We start from the raw sequence: 20,469 nt of genomic DNA on the forward strand, positions 1-20,469 counted from the left end.
GTGTGTCACCAGTGAAATTCATATGCAGAAACAACATGAAAGCATTTCAGGCTCCTATAAGACTTAGAACTGTGGTAGCCAAGTGGCAGTCCCATTAATAAGACAAATTTAAATAATGTTTTCCCCTTTTTGATAGACTTGCATTTACATAACCAAAGACTTCTTGTTTTGATATACTTGCATTTTTGGGTCAGCTAATCCACAATGAAACTACATTTAAATGTGGGAGTGTACACAGATCACCCCTCTTCATTTGGGTGAAAAAGTAAAATTCTGTGGATTAGGGTAGCAGGAAGATAAATGCAGTTGAATTTAGAAAAGCAGCATCCCTGTCTGAATTAAATCAATCCAGCATGATGCTAACTGGAGACTCTTATTGTCCCAAACTTGGCTCTGCCACTCTTTAGAATAGAAAGGAGAGTCAATATCACTGTAATTCTTGGACAACATTTCTTATTCAAATAAATACGTTTTGAATACCAACTGAAAGGTAACAAAGTCATCAAAAGTCAAGAAATTGTTCAACAACACCATTCTTCATCTGAAAAAGTACGCACAACAAAATTAATTGCAAAAACACCCAGTTTACTAAATAATCCTCCAGTAAATTCTCATATATAATAATAATAAAAAAAAAGCTTCATTTTTCATTTTAGAAACTTATTGGAAACAAACTGAAGTTTTGCTGTTGTTGCTTTTTAATAGCTATATACATTACTTGTACAAGAGCTCTGGCCACTTCCAGAGTGGTAGTAGGACTTAGGATGTTCCCCGACTCATGCAAAAGAATTTGTTAACTACCTTATTTTTTGAACCATTTTATCCTTCTGTCTTTGATAGGGATCTCCTGCCTAAATTTGGATGGAGCCAGTTGGGCACTGCACATCTACACACAATCTTTTGAAACTCCAAAAGAAATGCTCCACAGCATTCCTTCTTCCCACCCCCTCCTCAATCATTCCATCATTCTTCTTCTTCAGTGACTCCTCCCTTTAAGCACAGGGGTTCACATGGCTGCCTAAAGCAGCAGCCCATGATTACCCATCTGTGCAGCATTAACAGATACTGAGATGTGTTGAAAGCCCTCAGCATTTCTACCTCCTGTCCATACCTGCTATTTCCATTGTCCTGAGAGTTCAGTAAGGGCTACCACTACTCATTCTTGTGTTTTTTTTCACATGGCTGTAAACTTAGGCTCCTGCACTGAGCAGTGTCACAGAGAAGTTTCTGCCCTACAGTATTTCCAACAAAAGCAATCATTTTAAGCCCAAACAGGTCTCCTGCAGGCAGGGTAGTCCCTTCTGTCCCTGCAGCCTAGAAGATGAAGAATGCTGCACAAACACGTTCCCCTGTCCCTGGGTCAGTGTGTTGTTATTCTGTTAGCATGTGGTTTCCTAATGCCACCACACTGCCCCCTGTCACCAGCTTGTCAGCTGTTTAGTGGCACCCTCCTGAATGGATTTTAATATACTGAACTCTGAACACACAGGAAAGGAAAATGTTACAGATGTAAGCTTTTCTATTTCTTTTGTATTTTACTAGGATCTATGGAAAACAGTAGGAGCTGCAGAAAGATGAACACCAGCACAGCATCATCTTTTTACTCGTCAGACTGCCTGCTTGCTCTTACTATGCAGACAACTGAGAAGATGACCCAGCAAATTGTCATGTGTGGTCCGGTCCCTGTAATTATCTTAGAAGCTAGCTCCTCTCTGCTGTTGCCTGCCCTGCAGCAAGCTGTTGGGGGGAACAGGGTGCCAGAGTAGAAAATAGAGACAGCATTCCCTGTGCATGTAGCGGTCACTGCACTGAGCCTGACAGAATTCAAGAAGCATTTGGACAGTGCTCTCAGACACATGATCTGATTTTATTTATTTTTTTGGGGGGTGGTCCTTTGGGAACCCAGGAGCTGGACTCGGTGATCCTTGTTGGTCCCTTCCAACTAAGTTATTCTATGATTCTGTGAAAATGCTTACAGCCTTTGCCTTAAAGTGTACACAACTTCATTCATCTCTGGCTATAACCGGTGCAGTCATTTCCTCTTATCCATAGCTATAGCATTCATTTTGCACACCTTTGTAATGGATGAATGAAGAACAATACATGTATTCTCATTATATTTGTCTCTAATTCATCCTGACCTGCCCCCATAGGATAGCTGAGATGCCAGAAAAGAGTTTACCATTAACAGATCTTAAAAAAATAAAAATTAAAAAATTAAAACAATCACTCAATTCTGTATTGTGCTGGAGGACTCATTCAGGACTGATAATTTCCATGAAAGATTTCTGAGCCCTCCACTCTCCTGAAACAGCAATTCTTGGGCAGTACACTTGACGCAAGCTTAGAGTTGTAAGTTAAACACAGAGCCTTGATGAAAATGTTAAATGGAACTGGACACAAAACAGGTATCTTTTTTATAATCTCCCCTCCCCTTCCCTCCCCTCCCGATGGAGTATATTTCATTGATTTCAACCTGACTTACTTTTCCCTACAATTGACTAACAATTAAAAATGGAAAATATCTGGATCAAAACTTAATACCTCAATACAAAATATTCTACTATGGCATCCTGGTAATTTTAGAGCTTTTAAAGAGAAAAATTAACAATAATGTTTTGTGAAAATAGTTTCTTCCTCATACTGTTTCAGTTACTGTAATACTCCAGTGGATAAATCCATAATGACAACTCTGGTTTACTTGATTTATATTTGCAGGCATGTATATAAATAGAATCATTAATACAATAAGCAATTGTATTTCTTGTTTCACTCTAGATTTCATAGGTCTGGTCATCATGGCAACTTTTGTCTCCTTATGTTGTGCTTGAGTCCCCAAGATTCAAACCTGGACACAATCTGCTCTGAGATCTCATCAGATCATAAACAAGAATTGTTTAGTAAAAATAATGCAATTAGTCAGCCAGTCTTACTTGTTTTCTTAATATGAATTTGATGTGTATTCTGTGTGTCACCGGTATACTTTTGAAAAATATAATACCATTGGGTTATATTCAAATACTTGTTCCTACCACATAAATAAAAATACCAACGCATCTTTAATCAATGAGTTAAAATATTCAGGAAATGGAGAAAGTGATGGCAAACGTATTTTTCAATTTTAATTGCTATGATACAATGCAATCAGCTGATTTGCCTTCTTAAAATGAAGTAGCATTTGACCTAGAATTAGGATCATCAGCTGAGATTTTCTTTGGTACACGCAGTACTTGCAAATCAGGTTTTTGTGCACACAGTGCGGACAGCTTAAGTGCCCAGCTAATCATGTGCACCAGTACGTATCTTCCTTGAGTGCATGAAATCATTTCATTAGTTAACGCTAAACAACAGGGAAGGAAAATGAAAAATACAAGCAATAACATCATAAAATCATCAACTTGACATTCTAGTGTTTCATCCAATGTGCAGCAGATATCATCTAGCATCTGTGTGGGGACTGCTTGAAAAACGCCACTACCTTGTTACGAGATATAATCTTATTTATTCACTGTCTTATTAATTTTACTGAAAAAGAAATTGGACCTTGACTATAAGAAGAATGAATATCTAAATTGATAGTTAATTGCTAATCACTTTTATCTCATAACCTAACTTAAAAATGATTTCTCTTTCACAGAACTATGCTATGAGGAGGATAGTACACTGAACACATTTATACTCATTGCAGTGAAGAACTGAGCTTTTTCTCTGGCTTCGGAAGAATCAGAGAGAAGCTATGGTATTTCACTACGTCTGGGAACATGTGAGCTGCCAGCCCAGAGGTGAGGGTGAAAAGAAGGCTCTATATGGCTACCAAAACAAAACAAAACAAAAATTGAAATTGGCTTGCCCAGGTCTATTGCATTGTAATGCTCCTCCTTCTTTCAGTTGGTATGGATTTCTAAATGGAAGACAATGAATTTTCTTCTTCACTTGCTTAGGAAAATATTAGAGGATGCTACACAGCTTCTCACAAATCGGTGCTAAATGCCTGACCACGTTTATAGGGAAAGCAGCTTTGTTACTGCGTGTGTATGCACAGCCACTGCATATGTGGGAACAGCATGGTCTGCACACAGGCCCAGACAAACAGCTGCACAGTGCTTGTGCTCAGAATATCTTTCTCTGTTCAGTTATATCAACATCATATGCAGCACAACTGTGCACATGTGGGTTGTTGTTCTGAAAATGTGATCCCTTCAGACACAAATGGAAGGCATAATTCCTACAGATGGACATCTGCATCAAATCCAATGTAGCATCTTTGTTGCTGTCTCATTCATGTTAAGTTCTGGAAGACAAGTATCACAAGATGTACATAAGAAAGCATAGGAAATATGATGCCAGGAAAAAAATATCCTCTCTTGTCTTATGTCTGACATATCTATGAAAAGTACATTTCAGGGTAGCTGAAGAAGATAAAAACAAAGTAATATTTTCTCTTGTCTGTTTTGATTTCCTTTTAGTTATTGGTTTTCTTTTTTTTTTTTTGTCACATTTCAAAATATTCAGAACCCAATAATGCAGATTCAATGGGAATCCAAGGCCCAGTACAGCACCTACATTTGGCAGCTACTGGACAAGTCATTGTTCAGTGGACTTACTCTGCATCTACATGAGGTATGCAAGCTTAGCAGAGCTAGGCCTACCGATATTCTAGCTGAATGAACTGAGAGATAAAAAACAGACCTGTAAAAAGATAAAATACAGCAAGAGCATAATAAAAATTAAGAAAAAAAAGCTACAGAGTGACTATAATATGATGCAGGCTAAATCAAAACCACAGTCACACAATGTACATAAAACTTGTCACGGCATGTTAGAAACACCTCATAGCTTAAACATTTTATTGCGTAGTAATAACTAAAATGTGCTGAAAGTGGTACAGAATGTATGCAAAATAACTTGTGAAGGGATACAACACAATTTGATGTAGTGTCTGTCAAAAAGTATGCAAAACTCTACCAGAACAGAAGAAACTCATCAGGCCTAGGACTACTATCAGAACGGAGTTCAAAGCAAACCTTCTGCCAGTTTCTCTGGTTTTGGATGTAATTTGTCTCCATTCAGCTAGGAATGGATCTGGATGTTATGTACCAAAATACTAAAGTAACTCTTGCTCTTAGGAGATTTCCCTTTTGTGGCTTGATTCATGAGGTCTAGAACAGCCAAGTCAGCTTCCGAATCAGTGAGTGTAAATACAGAGTTATGTTTTACCTTCCATTACCCTTCCATTAAACTTCTTTTTGATTTTGCAAAAGCACAATCACAGCTGATAACGTGGGGAAACTCTACACCAGTGAATGGGAGGGCATATTTAGAAGTACAGTTCTCAAAAATCAAGATGATTATTGGCATCTCTGAAAAGGCAAAAGAATACCTTGAATATTTTCCACAGTTACTTCTGTCATTCTGAAACATATGTTATATATTATTTTAGCCAGAATTTTGGTTTGAGCTCTTCTGATTTACTTTTGTGTATGTGTACTTTGATTCCCTTGCGTGATCTCATGTCATGTTCTATCTTTTTGTTTTCCTGCTCTCTGTTATGTTCCATCTGCTGCTCACTTTGTTGAATCCAAAATGATTTAATATTCAAGCTAATCAAGAACAAGATGCTGTTTAAAGAAAACCATCTCCTTCATTTAGCTTCCAGCACAACTATAGCATAAGCCAAGACATTCAGTTTAATAATAGAATCATCTGAAGGACTGAGAGCATTTTGCAGACGTTCATTAACTGATGCTCACATTTCCTTGCATTCCCGCCTTTATTGCTTATACCTGCCCAATGCGCACCGACATTATTGTGTGTTTTTTCCAGGCTATGCTGTGAATTGCAACATTTAGACATGTTCCTTAGTAACATTAGGGACTCAAGGAGAGATTCATATAACAATTTGCTTGTAAAGACAGCACTTAGGCGAAATTGTAGCATTTGAAGCCAAAATTTTGGTCGTTAAAATACTGTGGCTTATAAGCACCTACTTTTTTTATTTTTTTTTTAATTCCAAATTCTGCTTTTGAACAAGCACTAGCTGTGTGCCTCTCCTCTATCAGGGATGAACAGACTGGTGTTTTTTCATACCAATGTTCAGTCCAGAATGTGGTGATGGGGTAGCAGTGCCTCCCCAGTGCACACTTGGAACACCACATAAACCACAATGATGCTCAGGACTCCTGGCATGCATGCAACAAAATCTAGAGGTTTTCAAATTTGGATGTCATCTTCTGACCACTTGCAGTGTAGGAAGCTAGCCCACACTCCTTCCCCATGCTGCAAGACACAGATTATATTTTTCAGTGTCTCACAAGAGGTCACAAATTCAGACTGATTTGGACCAAAGCATGCTGCAATACCTTGGATCAAGCACAAGAAAGATGATCCAGCCATCCATCTCGTGTTCAAAGGAGTACCCAGGAACTGCAGCTACCACTGGTGGAAGATTGATACTTGATGAGAGATTTTGAGTTTTCTTGGGAATTTGTATCACTGTTAAGCACAAGACTTGGGAAGGCGCCATGTCCTAGATTTGTTTACTCGCAGGTTGAGAATTCTTGCTAGAAATGTATTACAGGGAAATCCCATCTTGAGGTCAGAGTGATAAAACAAAGAAAGCTTCTGCTCTGTGATTTATGTTATGACCAGAACCCCTTGGTACTTACAGACTAGTATAATACCAGCTGCTTATCTACTGTTTTTTCATTACAGACGCATTGTATTTTCCAGCCATCTTGATGCATTCCATTATTTATCCCCCTCCTTGTGTTATATTCAGCAGGGAATGGGGTCTGTTTTATTTGATTAACTAGCAATTCTGCAAACAACAGCCACAAACACCAATCAACTCCCATGCAGCAGGAAAGCTTTAGAGCCAGGAATGGTAAACAGCTCTCTCCTGCCATTGCAATCCCAGCGAGGGAGCTGTGCTGTCTATCTAGATCGCGCGTTTTATGCAAACTGATAGCAGAATGAAATGTGATTACAGCCTGGATAAAATGCTTCTTAAAACACTCCACATGGCACTTTAATCCTCTCCTCCCATATCTTGGCTATTAAAAAGATGCTGATTTATTGCAGCCACATTTTCAGACCGGACAACTGCTGCCTAATTCAAATACAGAGAGACATAAACTGCTTGCTGGCAATTTGACTGAAGAGAATAAAATGGTAAAAGTAGTGGAAACAACAATTATCATTACTCTTTAGCTCAAGGAAAGATTCTGCTTATTTAACCGAAAAATTTAGCTTTGCTCTCAGTTGACACACTTTAAGAAAGCCAGCTTACCCACCTAGCATACCTTGCTCAATGCCATGCTGTTACTTCTAAATTTTTAACTTGCTGGCTGGAAAGTTCACTCCATGTAGATTTAGTTCCAAGAAAAGCACTCAGAAAATGTCTCCTTAGTTGCTTGAATCAGGTCAGAAAGAGACATTAGCAGGAGGCATCATAATATACATTACAGAAAAGCCATAGCCATGCACAACCTGCAGGAACTGGAAATGCTGTTGATTCGATAAGAGCTCCTCTGCACACCCCCCAGAGCAGTTCAGAGAGATGATGGCCCCATAGGCGGCCCCAGTAATACCCTTCTGGGCTACTCCCAGCCCCATCCACAGCCAATATGCACAGCCACAGAGCACACAGAGAGTCCCAGTCTTCTTCAAAACATTTTCAGAACCCTGCACAGATGTTAGGAAGAAAACTACATGAAACTTCTGGCTCTGCTGGATGGGATTTGAAACCCCCTGAAATATTTACTGGGCGTTGAAGTGGTGTGTTTGCATTTCATATCGCTCCAAAGGAGGCATACGGAATAAGGCTAGAGAGCAACAAACGTGCAGGAGCTGCTGATCATGTCCCAGCCCCAGACTTTAGTGCAGCCTGACAGCCTCACCACTGGAGACTTTATGCTTACTGCAGTTGTCCATTAAAGAAACAACCCCTTACATCCCAAACTCCAAATTTTATCTGCACAAGTATGATTTAAGCATGCAAAACCTAATAGTGTTTGGCACTCTGCGTTGTAGGCCACTAATATTTTTGTGCAACATCCACTCAGTCTGAAACACAAGATCGGAAATTTCCTCTTTCCCCACACTCCCCACTTAAGCACAACACATCCTTTTTTTGTTTGTTTGTTTTTGTTTTGTTTTGTTTTTCCTCAGATTGACAAATTCCAACAAAATGGAATTTTACTAGAAAATTTCCCACTATCTCTAATCTGATGACTAAGGACAACGTCAAAAAGCAGCCAGCAGCAAAGCCTGCACAGTTTTCTAGCCTTCCAGACCAGATGTTTTCAGATTGGTCCTTCGAGACCTCTCTGAGGTATAGCATTTAAATGCACACAGGTATTTAGGAGCATAAACCTGCAGTTGTAAACAAAGGCACATCATTTGGAGAAACACAGAGTTTTGGGTTCCTCTTTTATATTTGAAAAATTGGATTTTTCAGCGCTTTATTTCTCTAGATGTTATCTTAAACATCTCCTCCTGTTTGGAGACTAAGGTGATCTTAAGGGCAATCGGATTTAACTAAAGTTTCTGATACTTAGATATTTGATTCTTATACATGTTAGAGACCTAGGTTGATTTTATTGAGTATTCTGTCGGTGCTTTTCAGTTTCAAATTTAATTTTCCTTACTGTCCTTATTATTTCACTAGCATTTCATTGCCTACCAATCTGTTTATTAAGGTATTGACTTATTTAAGGGTGTTAGTCTAATGTTTGCTGTCAGAGGAACTCCAGGTATTCCCTGAGATCTCCTCTTTGGCTTTTCTATTACGAATATAAGACCATTAGAACTGAAAAATTCTGAACGATTTCATGAGGGACTATTGAATGGCTTAAAGCAGAAACTTGCTACGAATGTACTTTCTGCAGTGCATTTATTTGCTGGTCTATGGAATAGACTGTTTTTGGGGTGGTGGTGGTAATAAGTTATTTTACAAAAATTATATAAATCTGTTAAGTCAAACTTTTTCTTATAAACAACTGCTACAGCAGCTCCACAAATATGAATGAAGATCTCTCTGTTACCTCTTATATTTCTCTCACTATTTTAGTCTTGCAGCTTCGCAGACCCAGATATGCTTCAGGGATGGAATATACAGCACTTTTTATATATTCTGTTCTCATTACTTCTATTCATGGCTTTTTTTCTGTTGCTTATATCCTTTAAACAACCTTATATTCAATCCCATCATTTGCATTTGTTAATGCATCAAAACGTATTTGTGTATTATTAAAATATGTTAATACGTAAAAATGATAGCTGGAAACATTTAAGTGAGAAAGCGAATACATTACCCAAGTTCTGTGCCTGAAGCAAGAGTGTGCTCTCCTGTCTCCATCTATTGATCATTAGTCAGAGCCTGCATTTCCCCTGATCTATGCGTGATGTGTCCCCAGTGTAGCCCACCATACTGTGAGCCTGCAGCTGGCTTCAAAGTGACAGCCAGGGTTTTGGAAAGCTTTGTCTGATGGAAAATTGAAAGTCTCAGAATTCGTTACAGAGATAAACACTGAGACAGTGTAAGTGGATGGAGATAGCAAAAGAGATGTATGACTGCGTACAGAGAGGTGAGGTGGGGAAAGAAGAAAGGCTCGGAGAGCTGGGAAAAAGTTGGAGGAGCTGGGATCCAACCAAAAAGGATGGAGGATCAAAAAACTGAAAAAATAAAAAAGAAAAAGTGAGAGGGAGGGAACAAAGTGAAGCAGGAATTCAAAAGGGAAAGAGAGAGCTGAGGTTGCTGAAGCTGCGTAGGAGCCTCTGTAGTCCCCAGACACCCTTGGTATGGTGGTATTACTCATCTCCATGAACCTGAAAATGGTACAGAACCTCAGTAGGAAAAGAACTAAGTTAATAGAGATAAAATGGAGAAATAAGAGCTCACAGGACCAGAAAAATAGGTGCCTATACCTTTCATGTCACCTGTAGCCAAATGAGAGAGCATCAGATACCAAGCTACTCTTCTCTTTCAGGCACTTTATAGAATTTTTCTTTCTTAGGATAACTAAATTCCAAAACAAGGAAAAAGGGCACAGCCATGGGAGGTGAACCACAGAGATGGTTCAGCATGGGAGCAATGGCTCTAACGTCACCTCACATAGTGAACACTCAGAAAACTTTTCCTTTCATGGAATATGACAGCAGCATTCCTGTGGAAGACCCAGATATGCCCAAATTTAGCTACGTTCCTAGGTGTAGCTGAGGTAGAGGCGTTTTCCTTCTCTGTTTATGCCACTCTTTCTAACAGGTGCCTCCCTAATACTGAGCACGGCCAGCTAAGAAAATTTCAGCAACAAGTAATGCTAGAAATAAAATCTCCTTTAAGCATTATCCTGGCATGCTTACACTCAACCTTTACAACCATGGACTGCAAACGCTTAAACTACTTAAACTCTTAAACTACTTCCTAATTGTCAGTTTTCTTACTTGTTGTTCATTTCATTCCAAAATTTCCCATCTCCTATAAATCCTGGTTTCAGGAGGGTGTTCAGCATTCGTACAATTGATCACCAGCCAGTGCAAATGAAAACAGCACTCGCATTACTTAGTGAAAAATTTGAAGTCTTTCATATATGATGTTCAGTATTGCAGTGCTCAGATGTGACACAGCCACAGAAACACTTCCACAGAGCTGGTCTCCTACCATCGGGGATGCACTCTGTGTGTTTCTGTCATGACACCATCCTAATTAGTCCACTTCTAAACAAGAGAAACCTCAAGTGAAATCTCTACCAACAAAGGTTTGTTGGTGGAGACAAAGGTTCCTCTCTGGGTTTGTCATGTGAAAAGATGACTACAGGGATAGAAACACACTAAGGCAAGAAGTACTTAGTTTTATATTTGGCCATTAGAATGAAGCATGAGGGCCCGTCCCATCTCATGCTCACTCCTCAAAGGGCTGTCAGCCATCCTGCCTCCAGCTGTAAAGTCTGGTCTCAGTTCTCTGCAGAATGCAAGTCTACAGGATTCAAACAAAATTAGTTCCACAGGGTATATTTTGCCATTTCTTATTTTTTATTGCCTTTTCTAGTTGTGAAACATGATCTTACTGTGATAGGTTCTGTACAAAATAAGCCACCAAGAAAAATAGTTCCATAGTTTAGGCACTCCCAACCACTCTCTAGAGAAGGAAATTGTCTACAGTAGCTAGGAATGAAAGTTGGGCACCTAAATTAGGCACTTGAGGTGCCTAATTTAGGTGCCCAACCTAAAAATTAGGTGCCTAATTTAGGTGCATGGTGGAAGTATTGTTATTGTAGCCATGACAGTTTAAGAATCTAAGTGAAGCAATGTTTTAAGAGAGAATTACCTTTTTTTTTTTAAAGAGAGATTTTTTTTTTTTTTTTTTTAAGAGAGAATTACCTTTAAATAGAAGAAAGGATATAACGGGTGTGGGATGCCTAAATGACCTGGCTTTCAGGCAAACAAGCCTTGTCTGAAAACAAGCAGAAAACTTCAAGATTAGTAAAATATCTCTGAAATTAATGTAATTATGTTAATCAATGAGACAATCCAAGAGAAAAAAGAGAAAATTGTAGCTGGCAACAATGAAGCTGGATAAAATGAAAGAGAGAATAAGGACCAATTGCTCAGTCAAATATTTTCTCCCTCCCCTATCTTTTTATCATATTAGGCTGCTACAAACCTTAGCTCTTATGCTCTTCTGAAGTTAGCCTGTAGCTTTCCTTTGAGGATAAGGACTCAGAAGTCAGACATAATTTGTCTTCTGAGAAGTACTCTTCCTCTAGTAATGGGCATGTTCATGAACTTAGTTGATTATGGGCTACAGTAGTTATTTGGTTTTACTCATTTTATATCTATGATGGATATTTTATATCTATGATAGATCACTAAATCATGAATTCCTCTCTCCTTTCTTACTGGCAATTATAAAGTAAGCCAACTAAAGGGAAAGAACATAAAGCAAAAACAAAACAGGGTGGCTCAGTTGATGGGTAGTGATCGTAGTACACCAGAGACCAAGTTGTCAAGGTTTTTGTTAGTGCAATAATAAAGGAGTACGTTAAGGAGATTGAAGAAGTTAAGATGAATGTCTGGAGGGAAAACTTCATACCTTACAGAAGAGTCCCTGGAGAATGCATACAGATGCTTGCTTGAAAGAGAAAAGTGTTGCACTGGAAACTTAACACTGATGATTTTCAATTCAGAAATGAGAAAACCACAGGCAGTTTCAGAATCAGCCATGAAGGTCAGCCATGAAGGGCCTTGAAACTTTTTTTTTTTTTTTTTTCTTTTGGGGGGGGGCGTTGGGGTGGCATGTAGGAGCATTTTCAGTAGAATTTAATGCAGTAAGAGAGTTTTGTAAAGTTCAGAGAAAACAATGCTAAAAACTGCTATAGTAATGGACAAGGTTGTATGGCTAAATCATAGACATGTTATGAAGGGTGAATTCATAAAATTTAGACACACTTTGGTTACAAAAGTTAAGAAAAAACATAAGCAAATAACGTCATTAGATTATAAGCTTAAGCAAGAGAATGCCACAAGAAAGAACATGGAAAGTAAAACTGGGGGAAAGACGTAGAGTCAGCTAGTCTAGGTTTTAGCTATGTTGAACTCCATTAGTGGTGATACATCCATGAAAAAACATTAGAGGAAAAAAATATATAATTTCAGATACAAAGGGCTCAGTTTCAGGTAGGAGAAACAGAACTGCAAGTTATCTGCACAGAGCACTAGCTGAATATCTTTGGACAGAAGTCAATAGCAACTTGGATGGCATTTCAGTGAGAGCAAAAGGTTGAAGGTACATTCAGGAGCACGTAAGATGAAGCAAGATGAACTCAGATAACATTTTCAGGAAACTTTGGAGGTAAAAAGAATATGGCAATGACCGACTTGGTTGTTGGATGAACATGTGTGTGCAGATCCATTTCTTGATACACAGGCTGACTCAAATATTGACTCAAGTTTTTATTGGAATAAAGCCAAATTGCATGAAATAAGAACTTTTCACAGGTGTTCTACCCAAGACAAAAAACCCTCAAGAAAGTCTAAGTCGGATCAAACTTTGGAATATGTTTTGGAGCATTCATGAGGGACGGCAAGCCTTTTGTTGAGACTACCTTAAATTCTGAGAAAATGAGGCAAGAGGAAAGCTGTTTTACATTTTTATTTTTAAACTACATGCAGAATCTTCCTAATGCTCTGTTAATGCTCTGTCACAGCTCAGTTATTAAACACCCAAAGCACACTAACCCCTAGGCTAATGCAGATAACTATTAGCCTTTTGATGATGCCTGAAGGTAATACTACACTGCATTTGCAATGTTTTCTGGTCCACTGTTTATGAATCTAAACTTTTTCACTGCTGCTACTTTGCTTAAGCCCTAGATATTGGAGCAAAGACATACAGGATTGCAGAAAAAAATCTTTCTTCAGGCTGGTTATTCTTTAGGCTCAAGCAAACTGGAGCCAAGTTGTGGTAAAGCTATTAGAAATGCGCTTTGCAATGAAATATATTCCAGTCCCACCACCATAAACTGACATGTGGACAAACTATGAGACTTCAAACATTACAGTGCCAGTGGATCAGGCATTCCTCCTGACATTATTAACAGCATATCACTTGTAAATCAGGCTCAGACTTTGTGGTGAGACTTGCTTTCCAGGAAAAGGATGCTATATGACAAGTAAGACAGAGCCAGACCATCCATAACAATTTGAAGTGAGGCAGGTGGGTTTGGTACCCCCAGGCACCTGTAGGCTCCGAGCCATGGACAAAGCAGAAGGTAATTACGAAATAGATAAATTGTACCTTCAGTTGTGGGGTGCAACAAAGTCTTAAGGGTACTCCTGAAACTTATTACTAGTGGAGTAGCACATCCATCCAGTAGAACATCCCATCTGTGCAAGAATTGTAACCTCCAGAAGCAGAGGGGAACCAACAGTGTAGTTGATCCCTTTATAGAGAATAAAGATATACAGGGGACTGGTGTGCAGTCATGGTATTTTTACACGCTCTTGCCTTTTTTGCTTCCTATCCCTTCCTCAGCCACTGTCAAACTACTGCACCACAGTACAGATCCAATATCCAAACCCTCTGCTTTGTTATTTCTTATTTTTGGTGTCTTTCTATTGGCTAGCTCCATTGTTAGAAATGTCCATAACAAAGATGCATGGACTTGAAAATATTAACTGGGTCTTTCTGTGGTGTAATGAGTATATCTGCCACCAGAATGACAATTCCAATGGCAAGTTCATGAGTAAATCAGTTTAATTACTTAATTCAGGAGTTTTCTGGTTCATCAATAGGAATCTTCATGCCATTGCAAATTAAGAATAACCACATCTAGTTATTGATAATTTGTCCTAGCACAGAGCCGCAGATCATTATTACCCCTTTCTTCACCAGACAAATCACCTTAGCAAAGCTTTTGTTATGGCCTATTCACAGGTATTGCAAACAATAACATTACTACTAGCGCAGTATTCTCAGGAAGGTAAAACTGCCGTCCAGGGAAAATGAAAAGGCTCAGCAATTACTCACATGCTTTCACTGTGGGTAAAATGACAAGAAAATCAAAATCTCAAGGCCAGATTTCCTTTGATACTGTGGTGAGGGTTAAAGAGGAATTATTAATGCTCTGGAATTGAGAGAGTAAAAGGAGTTTCTTTTATTGCACCATCCAAAAACATTAATTCACCTGACTCATTATCAAGTTTCCTACCAGCTAAATATTTTGCACTTGAAGTTAAACAGACAAGAGGTTTCAAATGCATTTTGATTCTGCCTATGCAGCCTGGTAAAGAAATTTTCTACTTTGTACAACTGAGAAAAACATAGATGCTGTAGGCTACAGTATCATGTTCAGAGGAATGAGGTGGGTAGGATAGGGCATTAGGCACTATTATAGTCTAGGGAAGAAAGAGCAGACAGGGGCACAATGGAAGCACTTCATTATATTTTAAATGGGAATAGTTCCAAGGATAGGAAAGCCTGTGGTGCTTGTAAAGGATTAAGCAGGGTAATGTGCTTTTTAAGAAGACATAAAAAGGTATGTAATGTGATATGTTTAAGCCTAAATGATTTTTCTTGGAGTCCTCAATGAATGTTTAAGCAGGCATGACTTAGGCCTCTGTAAATCCTCCCTGAATAAATAACTTCCCCGAAAATAGAGACTCCTTTGACAGAATGAGATGCATATTTCATAACCTATGCAAAAAAAGGGAAATCAATTTGAGATACACGAAACACTTACGAATAATAAAGAAAAAATGAGATAAAAGTGAATATTCTCTGGAATAATCCAAGCATATATAGGAATACAGACAGCTTCTCATCCGTTTCCATTTGACAAAGCAGGACAAACAACTGAATTCTTCCCTTGCTTTGATACAGATCTTAAGATGCTTTGTGTTGTCTTTTGAAAAAGGAAGAGACAAAAAGCTGTAGAAGTTTCTAAAGTGCCTGTGCTCTTCTGGCTGTCTCCTGTTGGAGGTATTTAAAACTCTGCTGTCTTTTCAGGGTAAATCCACCCAGCTGCTCTCTAACCAGATGTGATGCTGTAAACTGCTGTTCACGTGGATGCTCAGAGATACATATTCACCTGATTTACAAGACAAGGCCCAATACATATCAAACTCCAGAAACTTAAGATGTCATGATCTTCCCATCCTCTTTTCCTGCCAGCCTTGCCCTCCCACCAGGAAAAACAAGTCACAGCCACAGACATCCCGATGCAAAATGGGACGATGCAATCATTGTCATTTGGCTGCATTGTGTTCCCACTCGCACAGGTGAGATTCCCCATGAAGTCCCAGGTACAGCAAATGCACTGTCCTGCTGAGCAAGCAGGATTATATGCCGAGTAAGTCAGCATTTCATCCAACTCCCCCTCCCCCTGTTTATAGATAAATTCACATTAAATTGCTACTTTCCTCCAAATACAAAGAATACAATTTTCAGAATAGAAGCAAGACAAAACTGCAGGATTTTAAGATAAAAAAAATGCTTGGCTAAGCCTTTTCCACATTGCAAAGCCTGCCTGCCTGTCTAACCAAGTCGTTTTGTGATGTCTACTTGCAAACCCTATTCATCTCGGAGTGGATGCAAGCAGGGCCTGAAAAAACTACTGTTTAGTGACGCTTTAGCACTGGTTAATAGTAGAAACAAAACAAAGCACAAAGGGAGACCAGTGGGCTTAGAGTCATTCAAGGCCCTGAAGGGTTTTATGAAGCTTATGAATAGGCAGAGGGGACCTATGAATTTACTCTAAAATGTTTGGATTTTTTTGGAAGGTATTTCACAGAGATTACAATCCCTGACTTTTATCAATTATCCTTTTTAAAGGGTGCCACCTGTGACGGCAGTCAAACACTGGAACAGACTTCCCAGAGAGGTGGTTGCCCCATGCCTGTCAGTGTTCAAGAGGCATTTGAATAATGTCTTTAATAATATGCTTTAACCTGTGGTTAGCCCTGAAGTGGTCAGGCAGTTGGATTAGATGATCTTTGAAGGTCCCTTCCAACTGATCTATTCTATTCTAATTATCCTTGCCTAAGAGTATTTTTTAACATCACGTTCATCTTCCAGCTGAGGGAGAAGAGTCTTAAATGACTCTTGAAAGGCACAGCTTCTTTCTTTTTTTTTTTAATATTTTTTTAAACCAACAGACCTTTCTTCCTGAGCAGGCAATCCCCCAAAAGCTTCCATGTGAACAGAATTTGGCAGATAACCTTTTTCTGTGTTATTTCTTTCTGTAAGGCAAAAGAAGGGGAGAAACTGCAACTGCATAGGTGGATGTGTATGTTCACTGGAACCAGGCCCTCTGATATTTTAAAACTGGAGGGTGGCTAGCTTGCTCGCATTACAACTTGGTTATTTTATGCCACCATTTGCAAGTGCTTGTTCCTGGGAATTGGAGGCATGGGAGCCAGATAGAACCCAGATAGTTTTGTTTTTGTAAGTTTTAAGACAAAAACTGCAATGTTTTCAGGAACTAGGTATCAAAGACTATAATCTGGAATTACTTGCCAGCATGATACACTGGTTGCTTTTTTCAACTAAAAGCAATTAGTCAACACTGTTGTCTGTGTTGACTGCTCTGTTTGATGCTCTCTGTTTTCTGATTCTCCCTTAGTATATCTTGGAAAGGCAAACCAGAAGGTGGGGGGGGCTTTTTTTTTTTTTTTTTTTTAATAAATAAATAAATAAATATATACACAAAAGTCAAAACCTAGCCTTATCAGACCCTTGCAAACAGAGCTAAAACATATTTTCTCAAAAAAAGCAATTTCCTCTAGCCAATAAATCTTCAGACTGTCTTTTTTTTCCCTTGCTTTTTCAGCTTATGACTTTTTCTAAAAGGGTTTCAAAAGTGCAGCTCCCCAGGGCCTTCCTTGCCTCTTCATTCATGCCATTTTGTCCTTCAGAGGAGAAAATATGATCTCAGTTATACAGAGGGTGGATTAGTGATTGTTAAAATTCCAAATAATCTTTATTTTGTTTTTGTTTTATTATCAAGACATAAACAGTGGCTTCACAACTCTTTTTAACATAGCCTTTTCTCTTATGTCTCCGTATCTGGTGTCAAACACCAGAAATTATAGGTTTCCCTGGATTTCAGTGCACACAAAACACAGAGTTTGCCCCCATTTTTAGAAGTCTTAAAACCAAGCTTTAGACAACACAAAACTCTACGGATATTTGCTCTGTCACAATTTGAATTCAAAATCAATCTGCAAAATATGGTATTTAAAACAATGTGAAGGTACAATGGTAGAGATAAAGTTTGTATTTAATCACCCACTAACCATTATTCAGTCATACTGAACCATTTCGTAGACTGTTTCTTATAAAAGCTGTAGCTCAACCACAAAAAAAGGGAGGGAAACATTGCACTTAAAAATGTCCCTGCAAAAACTGACTCTTGCTTTCAAATTATTTTCCCTCTGTTAAACTCATTGCAAAAGTGGCCATGTCTCTTTAAAGATAGATAATCTTTTTCTGCCTACCTCTCTTGAAACATGCATGATTCAGAGATACAACTGAAAGCCAAGGTTTTCAGTGCTGGGAGCCTACAAAATAAGTTAATCAATGTCTTGTCTTGAAAGCGCTTTAAGCTTTGTACAGTATATTGCCATGTCTTTTGGTATTAGAAGTCCAGTGATCCTATTCCCATTTTGCATCCTGACAAATGCATTAATCTCTTATACCTATAAATCCTTTTCAGAGCAAGCACTCTAGGTACTTACATTTTAAAATGTAGTTAAAAAAACAAGCTGAGAAGCCCCAGTTCTCTGTGCTGATGCAATGGGCTTGCAGAAGCTGGTACTAGGCATGATCATTATCTGGGTGCAAAGGCATCCCTTACAGTCAAAAGCAACAACTAAGCAAATCTGGTGTTACCACAGAGAGTCTCAATGGGAAGAAAAAGTAAGTCATAGCAGTACCTTTTGAATGCCTGCAGTCGACTCCAAGACGTTGTTCTCTGAGCCGTTACTTCTGTTAATCATCCGCCACATTTGGGAATACATGCTGTCCCTCTCAAAAGGATTCATCCCTTTCACTCGGACGTGCTCATAGACTGCGGAGTCCAAGACAGTGCCATAAGGAATATCTGTCTGCCTTGAGAGATCCTGGAGAGACCTTAATTGTTGGTGAAGAAAAGAGACACAGGAGACTTGAAGCCACATTTTCAAGAGGAAGGAGCTGCAGGCAAGCAAAGGGCAACATACAGAAAGATGGCTGTCAAGCCAATTTCATTTGTTCTTTTTTTCTCAGTTTGTTTTGTTTTAGAAGACAAAGTGAGACTGAAAAAAAATGTTTTTATGATTTAAGACACAAGGAGGAACATGAAGTGAAAAGATGGGGTGGAAAAATGAAAATGGGTGAAAAAAGAAAAAATAGAAGGAGCAAGAGTATCCTGTCAAATGCTGAGAGCTCCTCTGAGCTGGGGCAAAGGAGAGAAGGGAGTGTTGCAGTCCCTCCAGCAACTCCAGTCCCTCCACTGCAAATTAAATTGTCTTAACAACAGAACTCACTGAAAACAGCCCGAAGCACCAGGGCTGAGTATTTGTCTGGGCTACCAGGTTACATGGCGAAGAGCAGCTTTTGGGCATCATTCCAGTACTGAACTGTGCACCCATCACACACGGGAGGTTGCATCCTACACCATTTTCAGGATGATTTCTGTTATGGTTTCACAAACTGCCTCTGCATTATGGTCCATGTTACTCTGTCCAATAAATTTGTTCTACTTTGCATATTATATAGTCTTATTCTTTCCCTATAAACAGGAATAAATGAACCAGTTCTGAAGTTTCTAAAGTGTCCCAAGTACAGCTTTGTCAACCCTGTTTTGGCCTTAAAATATATATATTTTTATAGTCTTTTAAGCCTCCTTATGTCCTGGCCTTTATTTTCCTCTCCTATAGAACTGCTTTCCCATACCTTTGTTTCTTTAATGGAATTCATTAAAGTTTCAAAATAACTACTGCAATATGTCTACTGCCTAAAACCCATTACAGCTTTCCTGGCACAAATTAACTTTGTATAAACTGCACGAATCTAGTGGATGACACCTAAGGACAAATCAAGGGGCTGAGCGCTGTCTAAAAGCAGGCAATAACAAATTGAAAAAGCTCTTTGCAGCTGCAGAAATTGTAAACTCAACTGCAGGAAATTCATCAAATTCCATGTAACATTTTTGAAACATGTTAATTTAAAGACTAGTAAAAATGACCTTACATGGGGAAGAAAGGGGAATTCTTTGATGTTTCAGAGATGACACTGAAGAAAACAGATCTTGAAGGATATGTATGCCACTGAACACAACAGAAAGTGAGAAACAAAGTAAGAAAACAGTAGAGTTCAGAGGCAAGGGTTTAGAGGTTCACTGAGTCAAACAGAAATCCTTTGAAATTCAGATATATGGACTTAGAAAAATATTGCACAAGAACCAAATTCTAAGCAGATAATATATAGCAAATATTAGGGAAGGATAAATTCAATTTTGAAGGGTAAATAACCAACAGCATTAAAAAAACACAATTCTCTCCTCTTTCTCCAACAAGAAGGCATTCTTCTTCAAGAACATAAGCAGGAAGGAACTTACAAGGAATCGGTACACACAGAGGATCACCAAAGGTTAGCTGCAAGATGAAGCTTTTGCTGAAAATTAGTACATCAGTCTCCTACCATAGGACTGAGACTTGCCCTTTTCTAGGAAGAAAAATGTAAGACTGCAGTAGACTGAGGTATCAGGAGATACCTTACCTAAGTATTGTGGCTTATTCATAACTGAAAATTGGAAAAAAAAATCAAGCCCAGATATAAACAGGTATGAGTTCTGAAAGATTATATATGAAATGCTGATCCGTTAGCAAAAATGTGAAATTTCATTACAGCCAGTGCATGAAAGGGAAGTGATAAATATTTTTTAAATGCTCTAGTGGTGATCAGGGGAATTACAAAAGTAAGCAACTAGG

The 20,469-nt window shown here is 38.7% G+C and overlaps 1 protein-coding gene across 2 annotated transcripts in view; it reads right to left on the reverse strand.

Annotated features, from left to right (window-relative positions):
* GRID2 (glutamate ionotropic receptor delta type subunit 2) overlaps positions 1-20,469 on the reverse strand; it is a gene marked incomplete at both ends in the record, with an annotated part of 702,974 nt that overhangs the window by 70,008 nt on the left and 612,497 nt on the right. For both annotated transcript variants that reach the window (XM_084285976.1, XM_084285975.1), the window contains one exon: positions 18,433-18,628. In XM_084285976.1, coding sequence (XP_084142102.1) covers positions 18,433-18,628 — 196 coding nt within the window. The remainder of the gene's footprint in view (positions 1-18,432; positions 18,629-20,469) is intronic.

Source organism: Netta rufina, assembly GCF_964035555.1.
Source record: "Netta rufina genome assembly, chromosome: 4".
NCBI classification, from domain to species: Eukaryota; Metazoa; Chordata; class Aves; order Anseriformes; family Anatidae; genus Netta; species Netta rufina.